This window comes from Pseudopodoces humilis, chromosome 2, assembly GCF_049639895.1.
Source record: "Pseudopodoces humilis isolate 2021_Gansu_Grassland_sample_001 chromosome 2, ASM4963989v1, whole genome shotgun sequence".
NCBI lineage: Eukaryota > Metazoa > Chordata > Aves > Passeriformes > Paridae > Pseudopodoces > Pseudopodoces humilis.
The window spans coordinates 63,236,558-63,263,869 of NC_142201.1; the positions used below are offsets into that span (position 1 = coordinate 63,236,558).

General features: G+C 42.2%; 1 protein-coding gene across 5 annotated transcripts; it reads left to right on the forward strand.

Annotated features, from left to right (window-relative positions):
- The first annotated feature begins 7,047 nt into the window (after nucleotides 1-7,047).
- LOC102100278 (phosphatidylinositol 3,4,5-trisphosphate 3-phosphatase TPTE2) lies at nucleotides 7,048-27,269 on the forward strand. Of its 5 annotated transcripts, none has more exons than XM_088051784.1 (19): nucleotides 7,048-7,119; nucleotides 7,933-8,006; nucleotides 10,084-10,161; nucleotides 12,363-12,410; nucleotides 13,119-13,277; nucleotides 13,680-13,799; nucleotides 15,095-15,194; nucleotides 16,013-16,076; nucleotides 16,594-16,658; nucleotides 17,227-17,287; nucleotides 17,538-17,619; nucleotides 17,702-17,790; nucleotides 20,104-20,165; nucleotides 21,072-21,152; nucleotides 22,136-22,241; nucleotides 22,884-22,981; nucleotides 23,356-23,451; nucleotides 23,893-23,963; nucleotides 25,407-27,269. In XM_088051784.1, the coding sequence occupies exons 2-19, from the start codon at nucleotides 7,957-7,959 to the stop codon at nucleotides 25,507-25,509; spliced, it is 1,533 nt and encodes a 510-aa protein (XP_087907910.1). In that variant the 5' UTR covers nucleotides 7,048-7,119; nucleotides 7,933-7,956; the 3' UTR covers nucleotides 25,510-27,269. The 5 variants fall into 5 exon arrangements, with proteins under 5 accessions (XP_087907910.1, XP_087907911.1, XP_087907909.1 ...); XM_088051785.1 differs by lacking the exon at nucleotides 7,048-7,119 and adding an exon at nucleotides 7,222-7,474; XM_088051783.1 differs by lacking the exon at nucleotides 7,048-7,119 and adding an exon at nucleotides 7,264-7,340.
- The last annotated feature ends 43 nt before the right edge of the window (nucleotides 27,270-27,312 follow it).

Genomic DNA, 27,312 nt, shown 5'->3' on the forward strand with positions numbered 1-27,312 from the left:
CTGGCTCAGAGCTAAAATAATCAAGTTATCATAAAGAATGTGGACACTGTGATTGCCAATGTTTCCTCACAGATGTTGAAATCCCTGGGCAATGTGACAATAAATGCCGGGTTGTTTTTTTTTTCCTGGAATACATATGTTTCACAAATATTCTGGAATGCAAATTCCTGTTTAGTTACTTGGAAGGAGATCAGATTCCCATTTCTTAAGATACTCAGTGATCTTGTCAGCAAAAAGTAACAGTCTTATTAACTAAAAACCTTCCTACCCTGCTGTCCTCCACCTTCCTTTCAACAAAAGTAGGTAGGCGCTGAATAGTAGTCACAAAAACTATTATTCACACATTAAATGCAATACCTGCACATGCAAACTGGTGGATAAATGTGACTGAAGAGCATGGCTCTGGTGTAGCTCTTGATATTCCTACAGTTATGGGGAAAAAATGGCTTGGGATGAAGACAAGAACATGACACCTGATGGATATTAACACCTTCAAAGCCCAAAGGAACATCACTGCAGCTGGAAGACATTAGCAGCATTTCAAAACTCTTCCAAGACCAGCTTCTTGTTGATTGTTTGCTCTTAAAGGGGAAAGGCAAGAAATGAGGCAGACTGCCTCAGGCTTCAAAGGAGGTAGAGAGACCTCAGGATTTCACAGCAGGAGTCTGACTGCCTACCTACCTGTGCTCTATGAAAATACAGGGTAGTCTGGACCCAGCTCAAAGCTAAACAGATTACTTGCCATGAATCCAGGTGCTCTATGTATGTGCATTATTTTTATACTTTCCTGTCACATCCCACCTTTCCATGAGCACCCTGATCACTGGGGGAGACTGCAGACCAGGCTCCTTTGCAGGCACTGCAGGTGTGGAGGTACCTACCAGGGGCCTGCAGGCCCCTGATGTTTGAGCTAGTATAAATCTCTGCAGGAATCTGGGCTTCCAGGTTTTTTAAAACAAAGTTAATATATGAGATCTGAAACAAATATTTATTGTTTTTTAATCTAACAATAAAGGGTTTCATCAAAGGTAAGATAAATTTAAAAGACCAGGATGACATCAGTCACCAGAGTTTCAGCCTCTGAAATAACCAAAACCAGTATTTGCGCATGAGAAGTCTGTGGTTGGTAAGCAAGGAGTAACCACAGAAATTTGGGTACAAAGAAGAAGCAGTGGTGGCAGACCATGAAACATGCTAGATTTGAATATTTTGATAACGTTCAAAGAGCAAATACATAATTCAGTTTAACTAATGAATCTGCATGCAGCCTATAAGTATCTAATGGGTTGACACAACAAACATAATTAGTTTGTAAGTTCCTGAGGGCAAGCACAGGTCCCAGCAATCCCATGTCAGGAATAGCTATACCAAAGGGAATTCATCACAAGACCAGAGGGAGTATGAGGATTCCATGATCTTCTACCTACTTCAGGTCAGAAAACTTCTCTGACCTAATTCATGCCCATTTGAACTGGAACTTCCCTTTGAGAAAAAGACATTTTGCTGTAAAATGTTTAGTGCAAAAGAACAAGCCACAAACCTCAGCATGTTCTTCCACTTTTTAACTACTTGAATTAATTTATTTTTTTTTCTCTGAGTTTGAATCTTCCAAGTCTCATCCTGCAGCCTTTTAATTTCATGATGCCTTGCTCTGAGAAGGGGAAGAGCCCTCTGCTGCCAAATGCCTATTTCTCTGCTAAAGGATTGGTCCAAACACAGGAGCTGTGTGCTTGCTCCTGGCTGGGAATCCAAACCTCCATTATCTGCTTTGGCTGTGGGTGTGTGTGCTGGAAACCCAGCAGGGTCATGGAGCGAGGGGCTGCTTGGAGCTTTTCCTAGGCAGGGCTGAGGAGCACAGCACAAGCACACCACACTCGTGAGCAGGGCACTTGGCATGGAGAGGAAGGGCAGGAACATTCAGATTTCATTCAGGGCAGTTTAATGTAGAACAAGTACATAGAAGTGAGAAGAGCTGTGGGTGGTGTATGACAGGGTGTGGTGGAGGTGGTCTCACTGGGCATGTTGAGGTGGCTCCAGGAACTGCAATACTTTGCAATTTGGGAGCCTGATTTGCCCTAAACAGGGACAAGCAGCAGAGATATGTGGTCAGGACAGGAGCAGAACTGCAGGTTCTGGGGGAATCTCTGCAGCCCAACAGATAGGTGCCAAATCAATTTAACTACCTCAAAGGTTAGGCAGCTGCTGAAAAAATGCCTTCATAAACTTAAATGTTGATGATGTAAGTCTGCTTATACCTCTTCTGGTGCACCTTGTCCTTTTTCCAGATCCAGCCCTGTCTGACTGTGATTAAGTCACTCGCATTAAGAGCCATATAAAGAGCTCAGGCAGTATTTCCAAAATCATTCCTGTTTGCGGATTCAAGGATCTCACAATCATCTATCACTGGTTAATCCCTGCTGTTGCTCCAGGACTTTTCAGTGTTACCTGACTTCCTCTGTCACTGATGCTCCAAGTCTGACCTGTACAGTGTTACCCAGCGCAGTCAGGATGTCTGTGATTCACAACACCTGAGAAGTTAGTCCAGAACTGCCTGCCAGCTTTTCCACATGTGCACACACAGGCCATGCAGGTGGCAGCTGCCTTGCTGGGAGTTAGAGGGACTGTAAGCAGACCTACAATGTTTTTAACACATGTTGCATGGTACCAAGGGTACCAAATATCATCCTGAGGTCTTGTGTTCTGAGATGGACAGTGGATTACAATTCACTCAGTGCCAGGCAGTTGGTCTTATTCTATTGGACCATGGTTACAACCTCTGTGTCAGCTGCAAACTTCATCACTCAGGATTTTATCCAGGCCATGGTTTAAAACAAAACAACACATCATTAAACAGTGTAAGACAACACCCAATCCCTGCAGAATCTCTCAGGAAAATAATTGCTTAAGGATGCTTTCTCTTTTAGTTATTTTATGACTAGTGTGCTGCACTTACATAAATGTGAAATGGATTGAATGAAACTTTTTAATCAAAGTTATTTTCTAGCCAGTCAGTTGCTTACAAAAGCAACAAAATACTTCTATTTTAGCAGTAAAACTTGCAATCTTGTTTTAGAAATATATTTGACACAATTATTTTCCCTAATCACATGTTGATTTACAATTATTATTAATATTATTATTATTGCTTCTATTATTAAGTCTCTTTAATATTTTATTAGTCAAAACCCTCTGTCTAATCTGCTCTTATTTCTCAGGGAGAAGAGCCAAGCTGACAAACTATCACCATCAGGTCGTCTGATCTACCTGTTTTTAATATTGGCAGAGAATTAATTTTTTACCCACTTAGGTTCATATTTCTGCTATCTCAAGACTTAATAAAAATGTAATTATTTTTCTTGTCTGTCTTAAAAAAATCAGATATAGAAGAGCAATACCTACCAATTTTAAAATCCGTCAAGTTAAAAGATTCTGTTTACCACCTTCTCCGTTATTTTTGGAACACAAAGTATGTCATCACCCCTCTGAGAAATACATACTTAATCCTGCTCTTTAGCTAGTATGTAACTGGATTATTTACTAAATATTTAAATATTTTTTGAACTTTTTTGACAATTCAGCTATTTTACACTGATGAAAAATTGTCAGAGGATCAGAACAGGATTCTCAGGGGTTATTAAATATCAGTATCATTACTTAACCAGCAAAAATATAATGAAAAGTATTTACAAGTCTTGAATTCTTGAATTTAAAAAACAGAACACTTTCAATGCTTCCTTTTTACTTTTGGGTTTATGAACCTCGGATCTTGTTCCTATGCTTTTCTCTACCAGCTGAGACATAGAAATTTAATTTCACTAGTAAAAATGTAGTGTTTTTATTTTAATTATCTGAGTCCAGAAGTTAGGATCCTAATAAAATAGATCAACCACCAAGAAACTCATGATGACACATGAGAGCTGGCAAATATTCTACAGCATCACCAGTGCTGTAAGATTAGCAACATTGAAAGAAGCAGACAGCATTAATCACTATCACTGTCAATGCAGCATCTCTCTATTTGATGAAAACTGGGAAGAGCTGTTCTTCTTTTCAAAGTGTACCTGCAACCTTTAGCTGGCCAGCCCTGGAATTCAGCCTGGGTGCCAAATTGGAAGCCTCCCACCTCCAGCCCCTCCTTTGGCAGATTTTTACATGTTGCTCTGTGAGAAGTCCAATACCTAAACTGCCTTCACACCTTGGTGCTTCCAGAGCCCAGGACAGGGGAAACTGGACTTCTGTATTTCTACACTCTTCTCTGATGTGGGCCTCCCCCGCTACTTCCACTGCGGAGATGCTCCACAGGTGTAAGCTCCTGCTGAGACTAATTCACAGGATCCCCACTCCTTCCACAGGATCAATCATTTACTAAGTAACCTGCACTGCAAGTGCATGAAAGAAACACTGTCCCCAGTCATGGTATAACCAAAGATGTTTATTAAAAATGAAAATAGCTTTTATAGTATTTTCACCATCAAGTTAGAATAGCATGAGCCTGGATAGCCAATAGTATAATTAGTAAGCTTGCTAACCAATAATATTTGTGATCAGTTCCCTAATAAGCAACATCAGATTTTTCTCTCATAGATAAATGCTTATATAATAGTTCTTTCTACAAACTACTGTGCACCTGCTACTTGTTACATTTTTAAAATTTTTTTACATCTTTCCTGCCTTGACTGAATATTCTTTTCTTTCTAACTATATGCTCTTTGTTCTCTCAGTTACAAGTTCCCTTTGTTTTCTTTCTCTACACTGCACATGTAGCTTTTTTTTTAAGAGAAAATTAATTGAATGTTTCTTCTCATCATCAAATTTAGTTTCCAACCTTGTTTAGCTGCTTATCAAATACATAATTATTTGAATATACCAAACATACTTTGCACCAACCTCATGAAGTTTAACAAAGACAAATTTGTCAGCCTACGCAAGGGATGAGTCCTGGTCGATGGCAAGCTGAACATGAGGCAGCAGTGCCCTGGCACCCAGGAGGGCCAACCCTGTCCTGGGGGGCATCAGGCACAGCATGGCCAGCTGGGCAAGGGAGGGGATTGTCCCACTCTGCTCTGAGCTGGGGCAGCCTCACCTCCAGTGCTGGGGGCAGTTCTGGGTGCCACAATATAAGACAGACATTGAGCTATTAGAGAGTGTTCAAAAGAGGACAACGAAGATGGTGAAGATCCTTGAGTATGAGGTGTCTGAGGAGTGGCTGAGGGCATTTGGTCTGTTCAGCCTGGAGGAGGCTGAGGGGAAACCACACTGCAGTCTACAGGTTCCTCATGAGGGGAAGGGGAGGGGCAGGCACTGATCACTTCTCTGTGATGCCCAATGACAGGATCTGAGGGAATGATCTGAAGGTGTCTGAGAAGGTCTAGGCTGGATATTGGAAAATGGTTTTTCACCCAGGGGGTGGTTGGGCACTGAACAGGCTCCCCAGGGAAGTACTCACAGCACCAGCCTGACAGAGTTCAAGAAATCACTCTCAGGATTCTTGAAGTGTCAAGAGCAGGAGAGGAGTTTGACTTCGATGATCTTTGTGGATCCTTCCAACTCCGGATATTCTATGATTCTATGTTTCTGTTACTTGCTATCAGTATCTGTACTAGATATTTATGTATTTATACATATTGGAAGGGAAAACTTCCTCTTTAGTGTAGTGCTCAGAAATGTTCCCCATTCTCAGCATTCACCTCAAGGATTTTATTTCTTTTGGGCAGGGAGCATCCCGACAGGCTCCTGCCACCAGTTACCGCATCTCCCCCTTCCAAGCCCCAGCAGCCCTGGGAGCAGCCGCTAAAAGCTCGCTTTGGGCTCCCTCTGGTGTCCTGCAGAAAGCCTCTCCGGCGCAACCCCGGCCTCAGCAGCCACAGCAGCACTGCTGTACCGTGGGATGCCCAGACACTGCTCCTCACTTGGCTGTCGGTAACGAAGTAGGCGTGAAGCCTCTGCACAGCACAGGGTAACACATCACATTCTGGAGGCTCCGATTCTGCGAAAAGTTAAGTGTTCGATGCCGTGTGAAAATCCACATGCTCACTGTGATGCTCTGCCCTGGATGATGGCAAGAGCTGCCACAGGCTGTGGGGGACTGGTTGGCCTGCAGCCTTTGCCCGGCCTGCACTGGCCCTGCCTCGAGTGCAGCCCCTCAAAGCTGTCATGCCATGAGAAGGGCATTGAGAGGCATCAAACCACAGCAGCAGAAAAGTTTACAAAAACTGCGAGGCTGGGACTTGGAAGCAGATGGTAGGGCTGGCTGGGGTTTGATGGGCTGGGGGCAGTGTGGTCCCACACAGAACTACAAAATCAATTGGGTTGGAAAAGACTCCAGCAAGCATCGAGCCCAACCTATGTCTGAACACCCCCATATCAATTAGGCAATGGCATTAAGGTGCCATGTCCAGTCTTTCCTTGAACACTTCCAGGGATGGTCAATCTACCAACTCCCTGGGCAGTCTGTTCCAATGTGTATTTTCTCCTTCTGTGAAGAAATTCTTTAATGTCCAACATAAACCTCCCAGCTTTAGACTATCTCTTTTTGTCCTGTCACTATTTACTTGGGACAAGAGGCTGACCCACCTGGCTCCACCCTCCTGTCAGGCAGTTTAGTATAGTGATGTCTGCCCTGAGCATCTCCTCTTCTGGCTAAATAACCCCAGGTGCACTCGACTGCACCTTGTAGACCTTGTGTTCCAGACCCATCACCACCTCTGTTACCTTCTCCAGCACCCCAGTGTCTTTCCTGAGTTAAGGGGCCCAGAACTGGACACAATACTGGAGGTGTGGCCTCACTAGTGCTGAACTCACTGCCCTGCTCCTGCCGTTCACACTATTGCTGGTGCAGGACAGGATGCCATTGGCGTTCTTGCCCACCTGGGCCACGGCCTCCTGGCTCATGTTCAGCCGCTATCGACCAGCACCCCCAGGTCCTTTTCTGCGGGGCAGCTTTCCAGACACTCTGCCCCCAGCCTGTAGGGCTGTGGTTGCTGTGACCCGAGTGCAGGACCTGGCATTTGGCCTTGTTGAACCTCATGCTGTTGGGTCTCGGCCCATCGTTACAGCGAGTGCAGATCCCCCTGCAAGGCCTTCCCACCCTGCAGCAGATCGACACTCTGACCCAAGCGGGTATCGCCCACCGGCGCGCCCAGGGGGGATGGGGAAGGCCGCGGCCTGTGCGGGCGGTGCGGGGGCGGCGCGGGGCCGCGGGGCCGTTGCCATGGCAGCGGGGGGGTTCGCCCGGCCCGGCCCGGCCCAGGTGCAGCCGAGCGGCGCCTCCGGGACATTTATCCGTGGCCCGGCGGAGCTGAGGCGCGTTCGTGCTCCGTGCCTCGGCCTCGGCTTGCCGGGTGAGAGGGACTGGCGGCGCGGTGCGGCCGGGAGGGCCGGGATACAACCCTCAGGAAGTTTAACCCAACTTTCCGCTGAGTCCGCGGGGCGCCGGGGGCGGTGTCCAGGCTCGACTTTGAGCCCGGCGGCCGAGGTGAGGCGGGGGGAGGGCTCCGGGGGGTCTGCGCTAGCGGATGCAGCGGGAGCCAGTGCGGGCCTCCCGTCCGGGAAGCTGCTGTGTGCCGGGAGGCAGCTCACGGACCTGCTCCCTGCGGTTCAGTCCGCGCCCGCAGCTCTCCCAGAGGTGCCAGCTGGGGCTCCTCTGTGTTTCAGAGCTTGAAGCAGGGCGAAATACTTCATCGTGAGGTAAAGATGCTGTTATCGCTGTGGCATGGTTGGTGTAGTCAAAAGCCCTTTAATCGGAGTGTTGAGTGCCTTGACGTTCACCGGTGTTATAGTTAAAAGATTGAACTTTGTCAACCGTAGGGTGGAAATAGTTGAAAATTAAGCAGAAGCCTGGCTGTTGGGACCGTGAGGGTGAGGCTACTATAGGATGCTGCTATTCGCTGTTTCTCGTACTGTCTCACTTTAATTTGGTGCGCTTCTCTTCAGACCAGCAGGGCAACAACAGGCAAAATGACAGCTGTGAGGTATGAACAAGGGACCCAGCCAAGAGAATCATCTGGGTGAGTGTAATGAATCGTGAGGGGTTTGGGATTGAGTATGGGGTGTGTGGTCCCCTGTCTTTAGGTTTTTAGTGCTTCAAATACAAAAAAGGGAATAATGATGGCATGTCTGAACTTCATATAGCATACAGTCTTTTTATCTCCCGTCTCCCACCAGTGCTGCTGTCTGAGAGGAGGGATGTCTTTGAGAGAAATATGCTGTTTTGATTCACTTCTTGTAAGTAGTTAGTAAGTGATTAATGAGTACAAGGTCTCTATGCCTGGTATAATAAGCCCATGGCATTAATGTTTGCTCTCTTTTAGCATCCAGACTGTCAAGAGACTTACAAGAGAGTGTCAAGGTCTCTTGTAGAGCAAGATGTTCTTTTTCTGCTTGCTTTAAAAGCCTCAACTCTGAACCTCCCTTCAGCTATGAGCAGTCAGAAAAGCTTACGCTTTGTATGCAGTGTATGCATGAAGGAAACAAATTCTTCTAATATGTCTTCCTTTTATTCTCTTCTACTCCCATAGTCAAAGCCCAATTGTAGTAGCTTGGGGCTGGGAGCTTGTTCTGTCTTGGACAACAAGTAGATGTAGAATGGTCAGCAAAACAAACTCCCTCTGAGGAAAGCATTATCTAGAACTAAATTTTTGTGTGGGAGCACTATGGAAACAGTGTACTTGGACTTAACTTTTGTTTTATCTTTGTATTAAAGATTGTCTTCCTAACTGAAAACACTTCTGTTTCTCATTCTTCTTGTGGCATATTTTAATCACAGTAGAGGATAAGAAGGTGCTGTTTGGTGCACTTCATGTGTCTGCAAGTATAAGCAAGTGACCTGCAGCAAAATTGCTGCAGCAGTAGCAGGCTTTAATAAGTGAAGCATTTCTGCTGTTCAGTAAGTATAAACACCCAAGTGAATATTCTGTAAGAGTAGCTGGGCAGCAAACCTGAATGCCTATCCATCACTAGAGCTTTGCTTTGCTCTGCTCTAGGAACAGAATGAGGACACTGGTTTCACTGGAAACACTGGAGCTGGGAAATGAGGCTTGAATGTTAAGATTGTTGCATCAGAATAATTCTTCTAGTGAGCCTGATACTGAGTACAGGTGGTAAAGCATCAGTACTGGTTGCTGAAACTGTAGGAGAAACATCATGAAACTTCTTGCTTAAAAGGTGGTTAGCCTAGACTGCAGAAACAGTGCTGGTGCATATGTCTGTTGTGGAGGATGAAGAATATTTGAATCCTCAGCATTATTACGCTAATGCTTCAAACAGGCTAGGCTGCCTCTGAACAGTATGGAAACATCAATACTGGATATGTGTATTTAGCTATTCCTGCCCACAAAGCAGTGAAACCAGAGGCAGAGCCTCAGCAAATACTGTGACTGTGCTGTTGTGCATCGCAGTATTTCTGTGGAGACAACTGAAATAAAGACTCCTGGATTTTTATGCTACACTTTTTCTCTGAAATTGTCTTGTGGCCTTCAAAAAAACAAAAACTTGATCTGAAGAGACCTTTTTAAGGAAGTTACGGCAAGCAGCCACTACCCCAAAAAACTGCTGTTCTAGCACTAGCTCAGCTACTGCTCTGGTCTTCCAGTTTCCGGTCTGGTATCCTGCTCTGCACAAAAACGTGTCTGTGCTATGTCTTTTCCTGGTGAAAACCTTAATTCTCTGTACAAGGTTACTGTAAAAGTATTAATGTCACTTGGACTCTCTGAAGCCATTTTGCATAAGCATATTTCTAGTGCTTCTAGAGCCTGGACTGTTGAGTCCTTAGCAGACTTGTGGATGCCCTGCTTCAAAGCCCTTTATCCTATTGCTGAACACTTCTCTCTCTTTAGGGGTGGGGGGGAAAGGGAAAACTTTTGAGAACGGGGCTGCTAATGGGAAATAGATCAGCACAAGCCAAGGGGTACAGCTATGCCAGCATAGGGGAAGTCTTTCTTCCCCTGGTATTGGGCCTTGCTCTGGCTCAGGCTGCTGCTCACTTGACAGTTAATTCTTTTTTTTTTTTTTTTTGGAACAACAAGCATAGCAATAACCAGAATTGACATCTCTATCAGTGTGTGACTTGTATTATTTCTTTGCCAGCTATCCAACAGCTGAAGAGGCCACAGTAAAGATTGATAATGGTCGTGATGAGCGTAATGGACCAGACAGCTTTTCCAAGTAAGCTAGTGATACAATAAATTTCTTTGTTTACCCCCAGAAGGGTAATCTGATGAGCCAAAATAAGAAGGCAGGTGGCTTGTTGAAGTAGAGATAAGCCCAGTAAAATGCTTGATATTGACATTTCTTCTCAGACATAGTGAAGACAAGTTGAGGAATCCTCTTTGTCCCTCTAGAGATAAAAGCCCAACCCAAGAACACAAGTCCATCATATTATGGAGAATGAGTAATCCAAACCACATTGGGAAAATTTAATCAAAGGAATGAATTTGTGAGAGCACAGAAGAACAAGTGGTGGTGAGAGAATGAGGTGAATGAGTATCTGGGCAAAACAATAAGCATTGTGGAACTCATCAAGACTAAATTGTCTGAACTTTCTAGTAGTTAACTCTATTCTTGAAGCAGTTATTTCCTGACAGTGTTTACTTTACAGTTACTCTTACAGCAAACTTAGTCAAGTCAGTGGCAAGTCTTGCAGCTCAAGAACAGTAAACCTAAATCTGTTATTTCAGTTATTCTATGTGACAACATGTTTTTCTAGATTTCAGAAGTCAGAATTTACAAATATATATCACAAAAGCTCTAAGCTAATTATGTAATCAAATGTGCTGTGTTTCCTTCAACTGATTTAAGATGTTGTCAGGCCAAGTTGGGATGGTGTGTGTATATTTCGGTCTGTAGTGTACTTAGTTAGCGGTACTTGTCCATAGACTGTGAAAGCTGAAGTCTTGGTGTCCCCACTATCATAATAGTATTGACTGGGCAGACACAGACCAGCAAACCATTAGTGTTACAATTGCAGTGTTTCCTTAAATATTTGGCATTCATAAATACTGGGAAAACTTTCTATATGTTAAGCTGCCTTCAGGACAAGATATGGTATTACATCCTTGACTTCTATAGGAAAAGTGAATACTACAACCCTCATATATCCTTCCAGCTTAAGAGGGGAAATGTTTTCTGGTTAGACCTTGTACCTTAGTTTAGAGTAAGAACCTAATAATGAAAAGTGTGGGTTAAAACAGTTACCCAAGCAAGATGCTGCCTCAGCACTTCAAAGGTATCTAGCCTTGTCTTAAACTGGATTATTGAAGTGCACCAAGTGAAATGCAATGCTCAAGTTGTCGTAGAGGAATCAAGTATTTTGGACAGGATCACTGGCATGAATGTGCATTACTCAGCTGACAAAAACTTCTTGTAACAGTGCAAAATAAATCTATCAATACTTTTTGTCAATATGTTAGGACAAATGATAAGTCCTGCTGTTAGTGATATGCTTGAAAAAAGGTGTTTTCTTCTAAGTGTCTAAGAAAAGAATTGATGCTTACAGTAGTAAGTAATCATGGGATTACTTAACAGACTGGCAGTCTGTTTTTCAAACTGTTAGCACTTGACGTTTGCAGGTTCTACACCAAAAATTTCTACCTTAGTTCTTGGTGTAATGTAAAGAGACTTCCAGCCAGAAAGAGAGTTACATAAAAGCTTTGTTCTAAACCAGAGGGCTTAAAGCATACTAAAGAGGCAACAAAATCTACTGTCATTGGAAACAAGAGCTGTGACCCTTCTAGGACTGAAGATAATTCTCACAACTGGAAGAACTTGACGTCAGAAATACTTTTTCTTGAAAGATATTTGGGGTTTCAATCTGAATGCCAAACTGATGTTTCCTTTTTAAAGTAGAAGTGGGATTTATACCCCTCTATTCCAAAGGCACAGGAGCTGTGAACAAGTGCAGCTCTTTTCAAGACTGGGAAAAAAAAAATGGTTAAGATACAATAAGCCAATATATGGAACAAAATATATTAAGAGATGTTTATCTTCCAATCTTCTTCTTGACCAATAGCTGTTATATAAACTCACTTCTTATAGCTTACTAAGCCAGAGTTCAAGTGTCACTGGAATTGTGACATGGAATAATGTTATGGATAAGTATATACTACTGTATTTCTACAGTAGTATTTCTAGGGTCTGGAAGCTGAGTAATATTTTTTCTAACAAGTGATCAAAGCACAGTTTTCAAGTACTCTCTTAACCTATATATACTTCATAAATGCAACTGAGTAATCTCATCTTAGAGAAATCACTACTATGCAGAATACTAACACCAAAGGAATGTGAACAAAAGAATATAACAGTGCCCTTGTGGTGAGTATCTGTAGGAAAACGTCACTTGTCTTGATGTCAGTTCTTTTCTCTTGCAGTGCAACTAGGAGAAAAGTTACCCCATTTGTGATGTCATTTGGATTCAGGTAAAAGCTTGAGCTTGTAATGATGCGGGGAAGGTAAAAATAGTCCTCATTTCTGGTGTAAGCACTTGGAGAGTTCCTTAAGCATCAGTAACTCCAGGTTGATTTGTCTGAACGTACTGATTCCCTTGTCACCCACAGGAAAGGAAACTTGAGAAAAGTACTAGAAATTACAAATAAGACTTAAACAGGTATGACTACATTTTCAAAGAAGAGATGCAAGTTGGAATTGCAAATGTCATTGACTCAGATAAAACCTCTGTAATGGCTTATTCTTGACTGCCAGCCTTTGAACAAACAGTTGGTCAGTTGTGTGTGCTCTAGGTGCTGGAACAAGGCAAGCCATTAAAAACAGTTATTCTTAAGGGACTGTATTAAGTCATGAGAGGGAGGGAAGCTGAGTAAGGTGAAAGCAGCAATGATACTTGCATGCCTTAAAGCATTCAGGTTTGCACTGCTTCTAGGTAGCTGTGAAGTCATAAATTAAAAACTGCAGCTGTGTTTGAGATAAATGTGTGGTTCCACATGGATTATGGTCTCTGTGCCTATTACTTAAATATGCAATTGTAAACCTTCAGCTTCTAATTAAGCAGGCTTCAGTTGATGTAAGAGAACACACTCTGGCTGGAACAGTTTAGAAATCAGGGTTTGTGCTGTTCAGTTGATAAGTGTTCATTCCTGCCTCTCAAACTTGTATTTTTCTCTTTGCAGAGTCTTTGGAGTTGTACTTATCTTTGTGGACATTATAATTGTGATTCTGGATCTGGCTGTCAGTGAGACAAAGAAGGGTACAGAGATTCCTGAGTTTGTTTCCCTGGCAATAGCACTCTTCTTTCTCATCGATGTTCTCCTGAGGGTGTTTGTTGAAGGGTAAGACATGGGCAAAAATTAAGTCCACATGGCAAGTCCTCAAGCTAGGAAGGAACAAGCTTGAACTATGAACATGGTGTCCCGTAGGCTAATTTTCTGGTTGTAGATAATAGCCACGTCTTTTCTTGGCTGTGTATGGTGGTGGTTACCCTTCTGTAGAACAACCTATAAGTATTTTCAGTATAAGTGAGCACTTAGAAACTACATCAGCTTTGCATTAACTAGTGCGTAAATCAGGGGTAAGATTGCTTTATTAGTGAGACTTCAGTGCTTAGTGTTAAGAACAGCTGTAGGACAGCTTGTCTCCAGCAGTAGCTCTGTACAGATGGTTCTCTTCTTGAAGATATATTTCAGTCTTTGCTACCTATATTGGCATCTGTCTAAAACTCTGCTTGGTTTCAGCTTCAGGAACTATTTCCAGTCCAGACTGAATATTTTGGATGCATGTATAGTGGTGGGCACCCTGTTAATAAATTTGACGTACGCCTTCTTAGACCTTAATGTAGCAGAGGAGATACCAAGGTAAGAGTGGTATAGCAGCTGGTGAGTGTGAGCTCTTTTCTTGATAATCTTCTGAGAATTTTCTTGGGCACTTCTAAGCCAGATGTGTGCATATGAGATCACAAATGGGACTGTGATAGTGTGTCATGGTACAGACCAGTGAAGGACAGACACACGGCTTTGGTCTGTGGTTATGCTGTAGGCTGCCCCTGCCTCAAAGGCAGAGGGGATCTGAACATGCTAGTTGGGGTAACTAAAAGTGAGGCCATCAAATGCTCTGGCTCAGGCACTTTTTGGGGAAAGGTGAAAGCCATAGTAGAGAGGAGGGTCTGAAGAAGGTCAGAAAGAAGAGTTATCATAGTAAATGTAACAGACAGCAAAGGGAGGATCTTGTCTAAAGGATCTTGCAATAGAAAGAGTTGCCAAACTGTCTTGTTTCCTTCACTTTGCTTTCCCAAACATCTCATGGTAATACATGGTGGGTTTTTCAGCCATGCTTTTGGGGAGAGGAAACATGCTATTTATGTGCTTAAGCTGCTTCATGTCCTATTTCCTTCTGATTTCTGTATCCTGATTAGATGATAACCTATGAGGTGCTAAAGAACCACCACAAATATTCACCAGCATTTTTACACAAATGTATCAAAACCTAGAATGTGTGTGTGATGCTTAAAATACATGCTCACTTAGCTCCTTAAAGAATGAATTCAATATTAGTTTGCCCTTGTCCCTAGGACTTGGAAAGCGGCTGCTGTTGTTCAGTTGTTTTGATAGAAACTCTCACCTAAGCTTCTTTCCTGCTTCAAAGTTCAACAATAGTTCAAAGTTCCGCAAACTAAATCAAGTGTTCAGGTTGCTGAATGATTAAACACAGGATATATACTGATCTGTTCTCAGGTTTCTTAAGTCATGATGTAGTTATCCTGGCTAGCTTCTTTTTAGTTATTTTTCAGGTGGCTACATACACTAAAATGTATAATAATGAGAATAAGCTTCAAGGAAACAAAAACTTAGTGATAATAACATGGGTAATGTTAATGGAATTTGTTGCTTTCTAGCCAGACATGCCTGTGGAAGTCTGTTTCAGTGAGTAGGGGATTTCCTAGTTCTGTTAGCTGTTGAGAACATATACTCACAAAAAATCCTTAACAATAAACCCATGATACTGTATTTGTTCCAAAATCAGCCTGAAATATTCTAGTTCAACATATGAAACAAAGTTTTAAACTTTCCCTGAAACAGCTTTTAAACAGCTTTAATCTTTGCCTGTAAGTTTATTTGTGTTGATTTTCTTTCATGGTGAATCTGTCATCTAGAATGGTTATTTTCCTCCGAATTCTGAGAATTGTCATCTTGGTAAGAGTATTTCTCCTGGCTTCACAAAAGCAGCATCTGGAAACGGTGACCAGGAGAATGGTAAGTTGGCCTCTTAACATATCTGGACTATGACTACTGTTTCCAACTCTTTCTTCAGGCAGCATCAGTGGTAAGTAGCAAGACCGATCGTGGCCTATTGGTCTGCAATTGATAGTTGCCCAAGCAGCACATCTGTTCAATGTCCCTGACAGGGCTCTGGAGCTTTGCCTCCAGCTTCAGGAAAGCCTTGTCAATCTCAGCTTTGCTCAAGTAAGCATCAACTTGACCTGGAAGGCCAGTATGTCAAAGTGATTGCAACACCCTGTGTGTCTCAACTGACAATTTCTAGCTTGTGTGGTACTTAGACTGTTTTCCCTCACATGGGGGGAAAGTAGGAGTTTTAATGTGTGTGATGCTTTATCTTGGGTGCAAGCAAAGCAGTCTAGCTGTTGAAGCCCTATCCACTGTCAATGCCTCTTATTTTCATCCAAGGCATTAAAGTGGTACTTTAAGCTTCAAGTATGTCCTATTGTTTAGGATTAAGCATTCTTGGTTATAGTGCCCTTAACTTTATACTTTTTTCCCTCAGTCACCAAACACTCAAATAACAATGACAGATTCATGCTGCAGTATTCACAGAATCTGCAGTGTTCTTTTCACTAGAATAAATTTTGATATTTAAGATTTTAATTCTCTACAGAGCTTTTGCCTAGAAAAGAATTTGCTCTTGGATAATGCTGTAGTGAAATGAGGCTCTGCTACTCAAGCTTAACTGGAGAGTCTGGATAGTTGAACTTTCCTAGTAACAGGAAACGCTTGATAATTGTTGGCATTGTTGTGGAAGGTTAACTCCTACTTTTTTTTTTTTTTTTGGTCAGGTCTCTGAAAACAAAAGACGTTATATGAAAGACGGCTTTGATCTGGATCTCACTTATATTACTGGTTTGTGGAAACAAATGTCGCTTTGCAGCATGTTATGTCCTGTGAAGACTTGTTTTTCAGTTAATAAGAGCTTGCAATGAAATACAGACAATGTTTAGACTCATGAAATTTAAGTATGAAGTCAAACTAGGCCTACTCCTTTTCTGTGGGATTTTGAATTATGGATTCCTGACTGACACTATTCTCCAGAATTAGCCTTCTGGGAGAGTTGTACATGCTGTATGTAATGATAGAAATTTATCTGAGGCCTAGGGAACCAGTGTTGGGAAACTATTTACTTACAGTATTTTTGCTTCTGATTCTTTGGAGACTGACACTTGATGGTGGCTGATGCTTTGGGAAGCATTTGTCTTGCTCTAGCTATGCTAAATGTAGAGGAAAGTGTACCAGAAATGGATAGATTGTTCTTACGATTAGGGTAAGAATAAGGCATTTCATAAGGATGTTTCTCAGTTTTCTAGTTCTTATGTGCAGGAGGGCTTCCTGCTGTTACTTGTGATTGCTGTCTTCTCAACAGATCGAATTATTGCAATGTCATTTCCATCTTCTGGGAAGCAGTCTTTCTACAGGAATCCCATAAAGGTAAAAATCTTACCAACCAAATTCACTGTTTCTGAGACCTGTTTCTTTTCTAAGTTCCCGCTAATTTACATGTGGCCTAAATAATGTCAGCCTTAGTTCTGCTGCCTTTGCTGGTTGGAATGACTGACTGATGATCTCCACTGTGCTGCACTGCTTATTTTGTAGTGTCTCCGCTAAGCCTAATGGTTTATATCTCACAGTGTGGACACACCAGTGCTTTGATGCTCCTGTTCTTTGGGAAATGTTTTGAAGAATCAAGGCAGTTCTGTCCCAGGCTAGTAATGGTGATAATATCTATTCACCTAAATAAAGTTGCTTTAAAGGTCTGTATACATAATGTCCTTTTCAGAGCTCTGCTTTCTGATACTGTAGAAACATATATAGGGCCAGGAGGACAGCTGCAGTAGTACTTCTATTCCAGACAGGAGCCTGAGCTGTCAGGCTGGAAAGGCCTGCTTTCCAAGGGCTGTTCATGAATGCAGTTGTTGATCTGTATGGGGGTGAGGGTTGAGGTGGCAGTGGAAATAGCAAGTTGAGCACTAACTACTCTGAACTTGTTATTGCTTAGGAAGTTGCAAGATTTTTGGACACCAAACATCCAAACCACTATAAAGTCTACAATCTCTGCAGTAAGTGTTTTTAGCTGCTGTCTATATTTGAGATAAAATTTAATGTGTAAGTGAAAAGTATGAAACCAGAAGCTAAGCACTCATGGCTTTAGCTGTGTTACCTCAGTATTTTTTCACTTTAATCTGTCTATTAACACTGCTGTATTTTAGACACTAGCACATGGTCAGACCAGCCACTGTGTGTTATAAACCACTTTCTTTGTTACAATCCTTCTCCCTTCCTGGCATAACTTCAGATCTTTTCCTATAGGTGAGAAAGGCTATGACCCCAAGTACTTTCACTACAGGGTGGAAAGGATCTTCATTGATGACCATAACGTCCCAACACTGCAGTGAGTCTTGTCAGAACTATTATAATGTATGTATTTCTTATCTAGGCATTTGCCTTGATCCAATAACTTTCTTCTTATTTAGGGACATGCTGAAATTCACTGCCAGTGTCCGTGAATGGATGAGTCAAGACGAGAAGAACATCATAGTAATTCACTGTAAAGGAGGAAAAGGTAGGATTTCTCATGTGCAATCTCTGTATGCTACAAACCACACTTCTTTGTTATTGTAACTTCTTTATTAAAGTGTAGCCTTAAACCATACTATGAGGTGGGTTTACAGTGTAACTTGACAAATACTGCAGACACTGTGATGACTAGCACAAGTATACTATTATAATACTATAGTGTTTTACCCCATTTTTAGGTAGTCTAAATTGGTTCTTAGTCTAAGCTGGCATTATGTCTCTTAAAACGTTCTTCAGTAACTTTGTGGTGTTCTGGCAGCTGTGATAGCAGTCCCCCAGGAGACTGGGGATAGGGGGGCTACTGGAACTGCTACTATTAAGTGTTGGGCTGCTGCTTTTGCTTCTGGTAGCCAGTCACCCATGCTGAATATTTTACATTGTAGTATAGCTCAAACTATCCATTGTGTAGGTTGGAAAAAGACCATTAAGATCAAGTCCGATCATTAATTCACCACTAAACTGTGTCTCTCAGTTCCACACCTTCACATCTGGAAAACCTCCAGGGATGATGATTTAGCCACTTTTCCAGGGCAGCTTGTTTCAGTGCTTGATAACCCTGTTGGAGAAGAAATTTTTCTTAATATACAATCTAAATCTTCCCTGGGAAAACCTGAGGCCACTTCCTCTCTTCCTATTGCTTGTTACTTGATGGAAACTACCAACCCCACCTCACTATGGTCCTTACAGCAAAAAGGTCTCCTCTGAGCCTCCTTTTCTCTAGGCTAAACACTCTCAGCTCTCTCAGCTGCTCCTTGAAAACTTGTGCTCCAGACCCTTCCCCAGCTCTGTTGCCATTTTCTGGACACACTCTAGCGTGTCAATATCTTTCTTGCAGTGAGGGGCCCAAAGCTTAATGCAGGAGTCAAGGTGCAGCCTCTCCAGTGACAAGCAGAGAGGGGCAATCACTGCCTTGGTCCTGCTGGCCAGAATACTGCTGATACAGGCCAGGATGTCATTGGCCTTCCTGGGCACACTCTGAGTCGTATTCAGCTGTTGTTAACCAACATCCTCAAGTCTTTTTCCAGTGGGCTGCTTTTCAGCCAATTTTCCCTGAGCCTGTAACACTCTGTGGAGTTGTTGTGACCCAAGTGCAGGTCCCATGCCTTCACTTTATTGAACCACATACAGTTGGCCTTGGCCCATTGATCCAGCCTGTCCATATCCCTCTGTAGAGCCTTCCAGCCCTTTAGCAGGTCAACACTCCCACACACCCAACTTGGTGTCCTCTTCAAACTGACTGAGGATGCACTCAACCCCCTTGTCCAGATTGTTGGTAAAGATACTAAACAGAACTGGCCTCACTAGTGTGCCCTGGGATCACCACTAGTGACCAGCTGCCAACTGGATGTAACCATGTTCACCACAATTCTCTGGGCCTGGCCATCCAGACAGGTTTTACCCAGTGAAGAGTGCCCTGGTTGTGCTTTGTTTGTTGTGTGATACCACCCAAGATGATCTGCTCCATAACTTTACCCCTCTAGAATGTTCCAGGTACTGCTGGATCTTTAATTGAGTTACATATGATATTAGGTGATAAGAGTACAATGAAGTCTTGTGGAAGCAAGAACAGCGAAAGCTATCAAACATGTGAGCTAACCTGCAGGTACTATCTGAACCAACAGTGGTGTGGGACCTGTTGAAATGCTTAAATAACTGCAAGTAAGCCAAATCTCCCTGCAAATATCTGCCACATCTTTAGCTGTCTGCTGTTACTACTCCAAATACTTGGCTTAAAGTAGGTGGTTACTTAACATTAAATAGTTGCCCCCAGGTGGAGCTCTGTCTTAAAAGGTTTTGCAAAACTGAATGTTGCAACGACCTGCAGGTCAAAATCAGCTTGAAGAACAAGTGTGAGGAGGGTGACTTGACCTGAGATTTTAAATTAAAAACTGAAACTATATAGGCATCTTTATGCTAGCAGACTTGATGGCTTTGTAGTAGGGTTGCAGGGAAAACAGCTGGGCAGAGAAACAACTCTTGGCACTTACAGCATTGAGAAGTTTCAGTTTATATCCTGATTTAGTAGAGTGCTTGACTCTGTTTCCTGCTGAATGGAGTATCCAGATACTGATCAGCTGCCTTAGTGTCTCTGGGAATGAAAATGTGGGGACAAGGAACAAATTGACAAACTGTAGTACCTTGTCTATAACTCATTCTTTTCAGAAATACTTGGCTACTTGACTATCACTTCTAATTCTTGAAATAGGTGAGATAACAGGAGATGACTTCACCTTCACAAAAATAATCCCAAACACCTTTGAACTGATGTAATTCAAATTGAATTGTATGTCTGATGCAGGCAGAACTGGGACAATGGTCTGTACCTGGCTCATAGACAGTGACCAGTTTGAGAGCGCAAAGGTAAAAACTGTTGTTTATTTTTTTATTTGTTTAGTATTCAAAATGTGCTTTTAGGATTTACTGAATTGGTGAAATGCACTAATACTCTGCAAAAATTCTATACTAGAAAAAGGATTCTCTGAAAAGTCTGGTTTTACAAAAGTTCATGCAAGTCTTGCTACAGTGTAAATTCTGAAGGAGATTTTTCATGACCTGAAAGGATGGAGAAAATAGCATTTAACAAGTCACCAACTTGAAGGATTCTTTTTGGAGGAATAACTTGTTTTGGGTCTTGAGCAACAACTTAAGCTGTAGGTGACTTCTGAGCAAACTCTCCTAAAGATAGTATCACTGGTTTTAAGCAGTTTTTTTCCCAGTCTCCCTCCAAGTAATGTGAGGCATCAAGAATTGTCTTGACAGCCAACATTACAAAAGGAAGCCCTTCTAGGGAAAGGGAGAAAGATCAAGTCCCAGCCAGGACAGGTGCTGATGCTGCTTTTGTATCCCAGGTCTGATATATCAGCTGGAGACTGGGGATGCAGAAGGCCCAAGACACTCTTGGGAAGACTGTATATCCATTTAATCACTTGTTTTCCTCTGAGTTTGCTTGTGAAGATTTGATCTAGTGTTTAGCTTGGTCTGTTACAGACCACTTGAGAGATAGAGGTGGTTCTAAAGCAATTGCTTTAAAGTCATATTGATTTCCTTCACTTTCATGAATGACAGATTTGTCTGACTTCCTAATTAGTACTTCCTTCTTGTAGTTAAAAGTCTCCTTTAGAAGGTACTAAAAGAACTGTTGCATATTTCCACTTGCAATCCTTTACTGGACTTGAGTATTATAGTTCTAGTTTACTATCCATTTCTCAAGAAGGAGAATGGTGGTGGGGTGGATATCTTAACCCTTGAAATTATCATCCTGTGTAGGAAAGTTTGGACTACTTTGGGGAGAGAAGAACTGATAGAAGCACGAGTACCAAGTTTCAAGGAGTTGAAACTCCCTCACAGGTAAGCTTGAGCAGGTTCAGGAGCAGTAGTCAAACCAATGCTAACCTTGTGGGTGCTTATGCTACCCCACCTCCCCTGCCTTGTTTCAGAGATGTAGGTTCTTATTACTTGCTTAACTCCTGAACTTTCTGTACTCTTTCTGTGAGAGTTGGAAGACAAACAGCTGACAGGGTTACCCTGCATCTTTCCCCTTTCCATTATACCGTCCTCCGCATAATGATGTCAAATCTGAAGTATAATATCTAGGATAACAACAGAATTCTTGGGATTGGGAAAGCTTTCAGTCCAGCCCCACTGTTCAAGCAGGATGACTTGGACAGATGTGTCTGGTCAGGTCTAGAATATCTGCACAGATGCAGATTCCACAGCATGTTTGGGCACCCTCACAGGAGCATGGCACTGTAAGGCAATTGGCCTGTTCAACAAGGATGCATAGAAGCCTGCAGCCTAGCCTGGGATGGACCATGGTGCTGATTTGGCTTGGGTGGAGAAATGCATCTTCTGCAGACTGCATTCACTGGGAAATACTACACAAGTTTTTGCCTCAAAACAGTTTTGCACATCTTGATTTACTGTTCTGTGTGATGCAGAGTTGGGAAGTAAATCTGCTGACGGGTACTTATAATTGCTGATATAAAATAGAAGTATACCTACCCTTCAGTAAAATGAAAATATCTTGTATGTTCAAACATTCAGTCTCCTAAGGCTACAATATAAAAGCTCCTCACTTCTTGCTGAGCTAAAAGGTACAGAATTCCTCATAAAACATGAAATTTAAATACTGATTTAAAATGTAGATGTTGAATTTGTCTAGAAGATTGTTCCAGCAGGGAAAGGGAAGGAGAAAAATGGTCTTTCTTCTTAGCTTTGGACTTTGAAAAGCTAAAACCTTGGAGTAAAAGATGTATTTTAATCCTACTTTTGCCTAGAATTAATCTGTTGGGTACAGAAACTGCATAATATTTGGGTTTTTTGCATTGCAGAGTAGGTATGTTGGGTATTATGAGATCCTGAAAAACAAGTATAACTTGAAGCTCCCACCAGAGAGACAACTCAAAATAAAAAACCTCAAAATCCACAATGTACATGGTAAGAACTCTTGTATTTGGGCATTCCTCCATCTGGTGATGGTCTCCTATTAGGCAATAGGCAGGTGATAACTCTCTCTCTTGCGAAGCCTATGATAGGAATGTAGACTTACTGGGATTTGAGAATTTAAATGACAAAGAACAGAATGAAGAGTATTTTGTAGTCAGTTGCTCTGTGTTGTGTCACTTCATAGATGTCTGATCAAATGATGACTCATATACAAACTGCTCTTTTTTGGAAGAGAAATCACTTTTTAAGTGAGACTAACTCCCCAGTGGAACTGGATCCACTAACGTTTCTGAGCTTTAGATACATGCCTGTTACAGTACATGTGTACTGGTAATCTTGATCAAAGGCTGGAAGCTCATCACTCCTTGTTCCAGGGGTGTTCAAACTGCTGTTATTGCTTGGTAAATGGAACTAGATTTTACATTAGCCTGTTCCCCTAGTGGGGGGAACTTCAAAATGCAGTTTTTAGCTGCTGAATCCTGGCTTACCTTTAGCATTGGAGTTCTCTAGAGTCTCGAGCAAGACATTCTGGAAAGAAAGCACTTTTGAATGGGATTGCACCTGATTTTCATGACTACTTGTGTTTCCAGCTAATGTCTGTGCCTCTGGTGTAATGTAACACTTTGTTCCTAGGAATTGGGAAAGGCAATGGAACTGATTTGAAGGTGCAGATAATAATAAGGAAGCAAGTTGTACTACAGTGTGTATGTGCCAATCAAAAAAACTGCAAGGTGAGTGATATAAAGACACATAAGTTGAGTCACAGAATCTAAAAGCTGATTTATATGTTTGAAGTGTCTTAGTTTTCTGTCCAATATTAAATTTCTACATAGTCTAATGAAATAGATGATTTAAATCCCAAGAGCATGAAAAAGCTAAACTTTGCCAAATCCTAGGAAATGTAGTGGTAAGATAGTGGAAGATTTCCTTGGGAGTCATTTAAATGCAAATAGTTCACTCTGTCAGAGCAGTTTAAACTGTTGTCTGTTATTTTAGCACAGCTGTTGTATTTGTGTACCATGAATGAGTAGTTAGGTGTCATGAATTGGTCCCTTGTCTTGCTGCAGAAACTTTTATAAAACAAATACTTTATTCTGTTACCCAGCTCTTCTTTGATTCTGAAAGTGACTCTGTAGTCATTGGCTTGGAAGACTGCCCTGTCCTAAGCGGTGATGTGAAAGTCAGATTTGAATGCAATTCTGTAAGTATACCAGTGTGAAGACCTTCAGCTGGGTATGGGGAGAGGCTGCAGTGCAAACCGCAGTGGGTCCTGCCCGGCTGGGCAGCATGGGGCAGAATCTGTTCTTCTCCTGCTGACTCCTGCTGTGTCTCAATGTGCAGTGAGGGACACAACAAGTGGTGGATCATCAGCCTAGGCAAGCAGGGGAAGTATCTGACTGTTCAAACAGCAGTACAACCAAGGCATCTTAGTTGGGTACCTGGGGTCTCACCTCGTATTGAGTGACTTGTTACTGAAATAATTGCAGAGAAAATAGTGATCTGTGTATGATACTGGGCTTTTCAAGTGTACTGATTCTGGCACTGTAGCTTTGAAAACCAAATTGGAAAAGTGGGTATCCTTGCTCTATAAACAAAAGTTGTGTTGTGTAACACAGTCCTTAAACAAGGTGTTTGTGTTTAGGCTCTCCCAAAAGGCTATGATGACTGCCCGTTCTTTTTCTGGTTCAACACTTCCTTTATTGAAAATAACAGGTAAGTGATCATAGTGAATGTCTTCAGATCCTAACTTCTGGTGTCTGCATAGAGCTGGAAGATCATAAACAGAGTACTGAAAGCTGAGATAAGGCAGTCCTGATCAGCCAACTAACTTTCATGTGGGTACTGGTCTTGTACAGTAGTTGCAGGCAGTTGCTTGTGCTGTGACAAATATTTTAAACATATGGGAGCTTTTTAACTTAAACAACTGGATTATTTCCTTGGTGCTCTCTAACCATTGTTTATGAATTTGAATTAAAAAATGTAATGCTAACTGTTCAAATCTGCCATCCTCTATAGTATGGCTGCCTGAGGAGTAGCTGAACTCAGTAGCTTAGCAGGCAGACATAAGACCACAGTTAGAGGTACTGATGCTTGAGATCACAAAGAAAGGCCCTCTTATGGCTTCTCATGCTTTTGATAAAGTTAGAAATTGCTGTCATTTTGTTTGCTGAGACTGGAACTCCTAGAGAAGCTCCAGCTGGTGAAAGTTTGGCTTGTCTAACTTGCTTTGGGAGTGATGTAGAAATGCAGAGACTAGAGAGCCTTATCTTTGGTCTGCCTTGCTCGACAGATTTAGGTAGAGGAACAGTGAATTTGGCATATGAGATATAATTATTGTGTTCTCCATGAGTGGACTAGAAAGAAAACAGTTTTTACTTAATGGATCCTGCTAGAGCCTGAGGAGAGGTGTCCATGAGTCTGTTTGTAGCTGTTCACTTAATATGTTGAGCCAGCAATGCACCTTGCAGTCGCTATGCAGACCAATTAAGCCAGTTCCAGGAGAAATGTCTGCCAGCTGTCTGATGGCCTGCAGCATTGCTATCTCAAGGGTTTTGCTGAAGTGCTTTGTTTCCTCCAGAACTATGGAGGATGCCCCACTAAGCTATCTTTTCTCCCTTCCTGCCCAGACCTTCTGGTAGACCTGAAGTGGACTAGGTGTGATCAGAAGTGAAACAGCTGTTAAGACAGTGCTTCTATCTCTATATCTCTGTATCTCTAATTCAGACATGGCTGATGTGCAAGTGCTTTTAAGTGATAACTAGACATGAATTTGTTAAACATAAAAATTGGAGAACATGCCTGATGAGGTTGAGTACTGAATCAAATCCTTGCCTTTAGGAAGGTTGGTCATTAAATTCCTGGCACTTGCATCATATCAGGAGGCCTTGAGCTGAATGCAATATTAACTTCTCTCTGTCTTGTATGGTGGGGCTCTGGGAGGGTGGTGGGGAGCCAACCCACAAACTCATCAGGTTGGCTTTGTTTCTGAGACTACATAACATGCAAAACACTGTGCAGGCATGGTTGATATCTGTTTAAATTCAAGGTCTGCTGCTGTATTTAATATTCTAGAGCTGAGCTAGAAGATCTTTCAGCTGGCTGAAAGGAAAAGCATGTCTTAGGCTGTAAGATATGCTACTGAATTTTGTCTTTCAGACTCTACCTTACCAGGAATGAGCTGGATAATCCTCACAAATCTAAAACATGGAAAGTCTATAGTGAGACATTTGCTGTGGAAGTGAACTTTATTGATCCATAGGGGAAGACTGAAAGAAGGGAAACATGTAAAATTAATCTCTTTCCTGGAGAATGTCTTGCTGTTTCAGCAAAAGTGAAGCAGTGTTATTTGTATGTACTTAATGTATTTCTATGTAGATACAACTTCTCAAATAAAGTTACATCAAGTTCTGTTGTGCAGGGCAAAAAGACTCTGAAGAGTTACTTAATTCACAGGCTGTTGAATTCTTGGAGTTTAGATATCTCTGCATACAGCTAATTCCTGTTTGAGTAATCTAAGACAATTACCTGTCTCGAAGTATGAGCATTAATCATGATGGTGGATGAAGACCAGCAGTCTGTGTGAGACTGGAAAAACCTGACATGACTCTCTCAGCATTGAGGTTTTCCACAGATCAGTAGAATATGGGAATTTTGAGGGAGAAATATTTATCTCCCTCTGTTGGGTTGTTTCTTCTTGAGCAGAAGCCTTGGTATTGAACTGCTCTTTATCAGTAACCAGTGATGTAGGTCTTTGAGCAACACCTGGCCTGGGAGCTGCTTGTGGAGGTTGGAGACTGCACAGCTGTGTTTCTACTGCTTTACCTCCCTACAAAGGGCTGCAATGGCCAGTTGCCCTAAGGCTTAAGTCTGGTTCTCATCAGCTCCTGAGCATTCAAGCTGTCTGGAATCAGCATGGCTGCCTTAATACCTGCATTGAGGGGGTTGATCCGTGAACAAATGGTGCAAATGCTTACTGGCTCCTCTTGAGTTGTACTAAGACCTGTAATGCACAAACTTCCAGGATGCTTATTCTGCTTCCAACTATTCTCAGCAGAGCAGCTCTTCTGTGGACACTGTGCCTTCATTTGTGTGGAATGTGTTGAGGTGTTAGCTTCTTGGGTCTGCTGCTTCATTAATCTTTTTGTTGTTGGGAACCAAAAAGTGGAAGTGTTATAGCTTTTCAGTTAATGAAATAAGCCCAGGTTATATAATAAGCAGAGGTCATATACCTCCCCTGTGCTTACTTGAAGGTAGTTATGTACTATGAAGTACACCATGTGTGGACTCAACTTCTGCTATTGCTATGTATTTACCTCAGTGCCCATGTGAATGTGGCTAGGGGCTAAAAAAGGATGCCCTTTTATTGCAGCTACAAGTGGCTGATTCCCAAGTTCGTTTTGGCTTAGCTCGGGCTATTGGATATTTCTGTCCTAGGATGCCCTTTTGTACAGTTGGCAGGGTGACCCATCTTCCTGCTAAGGGAGTAAGCCAGTTCCCTCAGATAGCAGCAGCAGAGGCTGTAACAGCAAGTCACATTTTTCTAGCTGAAGCACATGCATTTAACTAAAAACTAATGTGTAAGCAGGAATGAGGAACAAAATAGCTGTACAAGGGATATACTATGTTTCTCTTGGAGATCCAGGCACCACTGCTCAGAAGAGGGTAACAGTAGGCCCTGCCTCCCTGTTGTACTGACCTTCACAGAGTAGTGGGCATTCATCCCTTACCTACGTGGAATTTACATGACCTGTTCTGGACTCCTGGACTTTCTGATGGAAAACCTTATAGCCTGTATTGTGGTAATCTAGAAATCTGGAATTTGATGTGAACCCTAATACTAGAACTGATTTTGGTACTAACAAAACAGCAGGCCAAGTGCTGAAATACGGGTTTCATTTTCCATAGATGTAAAATCAGCAGTTGCTTCATAGCACCTTACTCTAGTTGGCCCCCTTCTCCTTAGTTTTGAGGGCTTTATATGTTCATTGATTAAATAAAGTCTTTCTTTAATTCCAGAAAGGTGGTGATGCTGAATTCAACCTTTTTGTTTCTCAGCTAGATG